The sequence below is a fragment of the Quercus lobata genome, chromosome 4 (assembly GCF_001633185.2).
Source record: "Quercus lobata isolate SW786 chromosome 4, ValleyOak3.0 Primary Assembly, whole genome shotgun sequence".
Lineage (NCBI taxonomy): Eukaryota > Viridiplantae > Streptophyta > Magnoliopsida > Fagales > Fagaceae > Quercus > Quercus lobata.
In genome coordinates, this window is record NC_044907.1 from 62,355,155 (window position 1) to 62,362,656 (window position 7,502).

At 35.2% G+C, this 7,502-nt stretch overlaps 2 protein-coding genes across 2 annotated transcripts; both read right to left on the minus strand.

Annotated features, from left to right (window-relative positions):
- Window positions 1–2,664: 2,664 nt before the first annotated feature.
- On the minus strand, window positions 2,665–5,133 carry LOC115985546 (receptor kinase-like protein Xa21). The gene is made up of 2 exons (XM_031108485.1): window positions 4,201–5,133; window positions 2,665–3,183 (listed from the first exon to the last, which is right to left on the minus strand). The coding sequence occupies exons 1-2, from the start codon at window positions 5,131–5,133 to the stop codon at window positions 2,665–2,667; spliced, it is 1,452 nt and encodes a 483-aa protein (XP_030964345.1).
- A 478-nt stretch (window positions 5,134–5,611) lies between these two features.
- On the minus strand, window positions 5,612–6,376 carry LOC115985547 (LRR receptor-like serine/threonine-protein kinase EFR). Its single transcript, XM_031108486.1, has one exon. The coding sequence runs from the start codon at window positions 6,374–6,376 to the stop codon at window positions 5,612–5,614; it is 765 nt and encodes a 254-aa protein (XP_030964346.1).
- Window positions 6,377–7,502: the final 1,126 nt, after the last annotated feature.

Below are 7,502 nucleotides of genomic sequence, written 5' to 3' on the forward strand. Positions count from 1 at the left end.
TTACAATAAATTTTAACTAATTAATTAATATTGGTGAGTAAAAATATAATTTCAGTAATGAGTTCAAATTAGAACTAGAAACAACTTTCCATATAAGATTTTGTTATGATTCTTGTGAAAGTATTGTAAAAAATATTGTGGATATAACATTTTTTGTTGAAAAATATAATTGTTGAGAATGAATAGAAAAAGATTAAATAAAGATTAAAAAAGTGGGTAGGTAAAAGATAAATGTCACTGTGATTAAAAAAGTGGGTAGAAAAAAGATAAATGTCACTGTTGATTGTCCAAACAATACAAAAATTTGTCTAACCTGCTGGAGATGCTCTTATATATGCATTGTCATTTTTGGTAATTTATCTCTCAAACTGCCACTTTTATAAGTGCTAGTCAAACACTCAGTTTTTTCAAAAAGCACTTTTTAACAGTTTTTACCAAACACTCAGCTTTTTGAAAATGCACTTTTTCATTATGCACTTTTTGAAAACTCCACTTTTTCATTATGCACTTTTACAAAAAGCTGAACCAAACTCACCATAACTATGGCTGATTGTATTGCACTATATTTATTCACTTTGCTTGGGTTATGAGTTGCATTTGAGCAGTTTACTGAAGTCAGCTGTTTGCTTTTTCCTTGCAAGTAAATGCAGCTAGAGGTGCAAAAACAGACCTGGATTTTGCAGATTGTTGCTGCTATAGATTGCCAATTAGCTACTAAGGCTATTGCCGTGTGCTAGACTGTTTGTTGTGGGAGGTTGATATTAAACAAGTTTTTTCCTGTTCATAGTTCACAGATGTTTGTTTAGCTTGTGCTATTAATGCACAGGTTAACTCTGTATTTTGGTTTGTTTTGTTGGTCGAGTGGGCTTCTTTTAGGCTTAGTAATTTTGATAGCTGAATGACCTTTTGTTCTTTGAATAGATTGTATTCTTTGTTTCTTTTTCAATAAAACATATATTCGAACCTGAATCCTTGAAGAATTAATTCTAGGCAGTAAAGGGTGATTGTTCTTGTGTTTGTTTAAAGTCTTATATAATAAATTGAAACTTAGATTGATTGTTATGCTCTCTAAAGCCACAAGATACTGTAATCTAGAACATTAAGTTTAAAGGGAAATTAAACAAAAGATCCACTTTTATTTGTACACTAGAATAATGCCATATATCTTTGATGCGTTCCCTTCCTACAAAAGGCTTTAGGAATTGAGTTGATTATTAGTACAAACACAGTCACATATTATTGTAGTAGAACAAAGCACAATACATGAAGAACACTCGTACACCAGAAGAGAAAGAAAATCACGACTCCAACACTAGAAGTGAAAAAAAAAAAAAAAAATCATCCATTGATTCTTTCAAAAAGGGATATTAAACTAGCATAATATTATAATAGATCAGGTAGAAATGCCTAATCCCATGCTTAATCCAGGCATTATTAAAGACATTTAATTTCTTCTATTTGTTTCACGCCTCTGCAATTCACAAAAAAAAAAAAAATTCTTTAGCTCACCATTTTAAGCCTTGATAACATAAGAAAAGGGATAGGAATTGTAACGATTTAAAGAAAAACGCTAGCCACATCTGTGCTATACCTCAAAAGGACTAGTTACAATTGAGACTCCTTGTAGTTGTTAATAAAACCCAGATCTACCCAGTAAATACCTGATGTGGGACTCATCACACACTCACACACATCACACAATCAATCAAATTGGGACATCACAATCTCCCCCACTTAAATCTCCAACGTCCTCGTTAGGGCCCACTTTGTGAGGTAGTATCTCAGAGCCCACACGGGGTTACCAGGGTGGCTCTAATACCATATGTAACGATCCAAGAAATAGCGCTAGCCACATCTGCGCTATACCTTAAAATGACTAGTCACAATTGAGACTCCTTGTAGTTGTTAATAAAACCCAGATCTACCCAGTAAATACCCGATGTGGGACTCATCACACAATCAATCAAATTGGGGCATTACAATCTATGTAATGACCTAAGGAAAAGCGCTAGCCACATCTGCGCTATACCTCAAAAGGACTAGTTACAATTGAGACTTTTTGTAGTTGTTAATAAAGCTTTGATCTACCCAGTAAATACCCGATGTGAGACTCATCATATACCCACACACATCACACAATCAATCAAATTAGGGCATCACAATCTCCCCCACTTAAATCCTTAATGTCCTTATTAGGGCCCACTATGTGGGGTAGTGTCTCTGAGCCCACACGAGATTACCGGGCTGGTTTTGATACCATATGTAACGACCCAAGGAAAAGCACTAACCACATCTGCACTATACCTCAGAAAGACTAGTCACATTTGAGACTCTTTGTAGTTGTTAATAAAGCCTAGATTTACCCAGTAAATACCCGATGTGGGACTCATCACACATCCATACACATCACACAATCAATCAAATTGGGGCATCACAGGAATTATTACAAGAAGGTTGTTGGTTTTAATAAGATGACAATTTCTGTTTAGTATTTTGATCATGAATGAGAAATGAAAATCCAATTTTACAATCAGCTATGATAATCTCCTCAAAATTAATAAAAAGGCCAACATAAAATCTCCATGCGTTTTTAATAGAAGTATTTGGGGACTGAATGAAATCAAAGTAAATGAATAGGACACACTACTTAATGTAGTCTTATAATCAAAACAAAATACCCCTTACTAGAGCTCTACTTGGTCTGCCTCTGTGAATCCCCAAACTAATGAAAGCACTTTTTATCAATTGCAATTCCCTAATGACTTCCTCCATATTCATTCTCTCTTTTGGGGATTCCAATGAACATAAGGTTCTAATGTTAAGAATTGAGAGTAAGCACTTTTGCATGTCAACATCAATATGCCTTGAATCCTCAATATTATTAGCTTCTTCTACTTCAATTTCATTATCATTGTCATCTTTTTCTATTGCCATGATTACCAATTCTTCAACTTCTCTTGGCAAAAGCATTGGGTCAACAACTTGAGCAAGTCTTTTTGGTAATGCCATCTTAACAAAATTATGGAGATTCAAACCATCTTTAAACATATCATCAGTGGGCATCCTTCGTGTAAACATTTCCAACGCGAGAACTCCGTAGCTATATACATCCCCCTCAGTTGATGCCATACCCATGCCAAAATCTGCAACTCGTGGAATGGAAGGAAATAAGGCAATTTCTATCTATAATGAAGTGGATTAAGGTCTATAAAATGCAAATTCAAAGAAAATGAAATGAATCTATATAGAAAAATAATATGACATATGATATTACTTCTGCAATAGAAGGAAAATGAACGAAACTTTACCCCGAGGGGCCAAATTACTTTTTTTTTTCCTGCACGTTCAATTTGATTGAAATATATGCATACAAAGAAGATACGAAGCTTAGCCAAAGGATCGAATGTCCATTGCCAAATTAACTTATGAATTTCTCAGAGTATGAATATTTTTTTTGCTATTAAATGTTTTATTTTATTTTAAATTTTATGTAAAATTAATCATGTGCTTGTTTGTTCTCAAGTAAATATTTGTTATAAGAGACAAAGAAATAGTAAGCAAGAGAGTATGTTAATATGTTTATACTAATTTTACGAATATTAAAAAGCTTATATGCTCAAATATACAAAGTAGTTAATTCTTATCTTTTGATAAAGTGACAAAGAGAAAAGCAACATATTATAGGATTGTAAAGGATTTAGAACTAAATAAGAGAGGTTATACCTAGAGCAACATTGCTGATAGATCCTTTTAACCCAATTGTACTAGTACACTTCTAGGAAAAACCATTGGTGCTTGTGAGGAGTCTTGCAAAACCAAAGTTGCTTACATGAGCAATCATCTCACTATTGAGAAGAATATTGCTTGGCTTTAAATCACAATGCATGATTTATTGTTGACACTGATTGTGCATATAATTTAATGCAGAAGCCACATCAATTGTAATAATTATTCTTTGAAGAAAGCTCAAATTTTTTGATTGATTTTTGCAATCTGTCATTGGATGTAGCCACATATCTAAGCTCTCATTTGTCATGAATTCAAATAGAAGAGCTTTAAATTCATCACCATTATAATTGATACTAGAGCAACATGTTAAGATCTTCACAAGATTTCAGTGTTGACCATTTCTTAAGACATGCATTCCGCCACAAAACTCTTGGTAGCTCCTTTAGTTTGAAGGTTTAGGACTTTTACTACAACTAACATTTCTTCTTGATTAAGAACTGTTTTGTAAACTGATCCAAAACTACCAAATTCAATCAAATTGTTGAGGGAAAATCCATTAGTTGCTCGATGAAGCATTTTATATGAAATTGTTGGAAGGAGATCCATCTTTGAGACTATAGAAGATGAGTTCTTTTTATATTTTTTCCTCCAATAAAGAACAAGAAAGGATGAAACTAGAAGGACACATGCAACAACACAAAAAGTTGTGGTTCTTGATGTAGAAGCAAGGGGCTTTCTTGATTTTGTAACTTCAAGGCATGTTGGTAATTGCAACTGTGGAATACCCCAACAAAGCTTATTGTTTCCAATAATTGATGTTGCATTTACATTTTTGAAAACTCCAACTGTTGGTAGTGCGCCCTCAATATCATTGAATGAAATGTTTAAATATTTTAAAAATAAAAGTTTCTCTAGATCCTTTGGAATAAATCCTAATAAATTGTTCCACGAAACATCCAAAAGTTCAAGGCCTTTCAAAGAAGCCATCGATGAAGGTATGATTCCTTCAAAGGAATTCCCTTGCAAGTAGAGATTTTTTAAATTCACTAAATTTCCAATTGTTGCGGGAATTTCACCAAACAAGCTGTTTTCAGAGACATCTAGAAACTTGATATTTTCCATATTGCCTAGTTCAACTGGTAATTTGCCACTAAATGAATTGTGTGATAAATTGAGTAATAGCAACAAAGAGAAAAGAGAAAAAACCTGTTGAGGTATAACTCCACAAAGATAATTTTGTGAAACATCCAATTGTTGTAAACTTCGGTAGTTACCAAAACTTGGAGGTATGCTTCCTTCTAAATTGTTTTGAGAGAGGTCCAATTTAACCAGTTGAGTGAGGTTGCCCATGGAGCTTGGGATTTGCCCTGACAATTTGTTCCCTGATAAAGACAATCCTTGCATCTTCTAAAACTCCCTAAAATAAGTAGGTATCACACCTGTGAAATGATTCTCATCCAAGTGAGAGAGAATTAAGTTGACAAGATTCTGCAACGCTATAGGAATCGTTCCAGATATTTGGTTGCCTTCTAAATATGATGCATTAAGTTGTGTCGACAAGTTGCCTATAAAATTGGGCAAAACACCTTCGAATTGGTTTATTGCAATTATCAGCACTTCCAATTTGCTATAGTTTCTTAAAGACATTAAGAAGTCCAAATCCCTTCCTAATTTATTGTGACCTAGATTTAGGTATCCCAAATTAGTCGAAACTGATCCCACCAAGTTGTTATACGCTAGTTCAATTATTTGAAGCTTAGATGCGTTGCATAAAGAACCAGGGATTGGCCCAACAAATTTATTACCACTAATTTCAAATAATTTGAGATTAGGGAGAGTGAGGCCTATGTTTGCTGGAAGAGCGCCACTAAGTTGGTTGAATTCAAATCCTAATACGCTCATATATGATAAATTGTAAAAAGAGGATGGGACCATACCGTTCAGCATATTGGATCCAACTACGAAAAATGATAAGCTTTTCAAACGACCTATGCTCTTTGGAATATTTCCCTCTTAAGTTATTAAAGGTTGCTGAAAATAATTCGAGAAACGAAAGATTTCCTAAGAAAGGTGGGATTCTTTCTTTCAAATTATTTTCAGCAACCAGAAAATAAAGAAGCTTTGACAAAGAGCCAAGATCCATTGGGATTTTCCCAATAAGTTTGTTCCGTGATAAGCCAATTACCTTGAGTTTAGAGCAGTTGGTCAAGCTGGCTGGAATTTCTCCTCCCAGCATGTTATTTGAAAGATTTAAATGTCGTAGTCGAAACAAATGACCAACTTCCTTTGGAATTTCACCATAAAAGCTGTTGTTTTGGAGGTTGATGACTGTAAGAAAGGTGAGGTTTCCAACATAAGGTGTAATGGTTCCACGCAATTTATGCCCCTGTAGTGCCAAGGTCGTGGCTCTTTGATGGTGGCGGCCGCATGTAATTCCATACCAGTTGCAGAACTGAATAGAATAATTCCATAAGCTCAAGACTCCAGCTGGGTCATTAGTAATGGATTCTTTGAATTTGAGCAAAGCCAAACTGTCAGTCTCGTTTGTTGGAGTGGCAGAAGAAGTGGTAGGATGCAAGCATAGTAGGGTAAAGAGTAGAATCATATAGGGATGGCCATGGGTAGGGTATGGATCGGGTATACCCATACCCTACCCGAAAAGCTTACCCATGGATGCCCAAATATCAATATCCATTAATATTCATACCTAAATTTTACCCGAATATATTATCCATGGATATCCATACCCTACCCGGAATCCATTTAATTTTTTTTTTTTTAAATCCAAAACATTTTAAATTAAAAACTAACCAATTCTTCCTCCAAACAAAAAAAAAACAACAACAACAACAACAACAACAACTAACCAATAGTTTTATCACCCCTCCACGTGTATTTTTTTTTCCCACTCTTTGGTCTGTTACTGTATATATATATTATCTCCTCAACCAAACAGAAACTTAGCTCCACCTTAGTCGTTAAAAGAAAATCCAAAAGTAAAATCAGAACACAAAATTTTTTGAGCAAGCAAACAAAGATTGAGAGAGAGAGAGAGACTGTGGAGAAGGTTGTAAACGCGATCGGAGATTTGGAGGAAGGTAAGGGCGGAAATGACGGCGATGGGAGTGATACCATCGTAGCGTGGAGACATAGGGGAGATGAGAGAGAGATCAGCTGGTCTGACCAAGGTGGAGTAGCGTGATTTCGTTCTTCTTGATGATCTGCCTCCATCACCGTTGCCGGAGCCGGCGAATCTTTTCGATAACTAAAAGAATCCTCTTCGTTGAAAAAACGGCGATTTCATTCCTCTGCAATCACATCCGAAGGAATCACCATCTTCACCACCTTCGACGAAGAAGACAACGGCTTCTTTTCCATGAACTTCTTCACCATTGTGGCTAAGTTGGGATTTGAAGGCTTGGATTTGGTGTGGGGAAGACAGATTAGACGACTTGGAGGACTTGACATTTGACAATGAGTGCTTTTTTTTTTTATACAGAGTGATTTTGTCTTTTGACGACAGAGTGGTTTTTTTTTTTTTTTTTTTTGTGGGTCAGGTCTGGATAATATCCATACTCTACCTGAACAATTCGGGTAATATCCATACCCTACCCGATTAAACTCTACCCATGAAGAACCGGGTATTACTCAGAACATTTGGATTGGGTAGGGTTGCATATCCATTACCCAATGGGTATGGCCATCCCTGATCATATGGAGGTATGTAGAGCATAATATAGGAAAATTGGGGTTGTGAAGCTTCATTGGTTTGG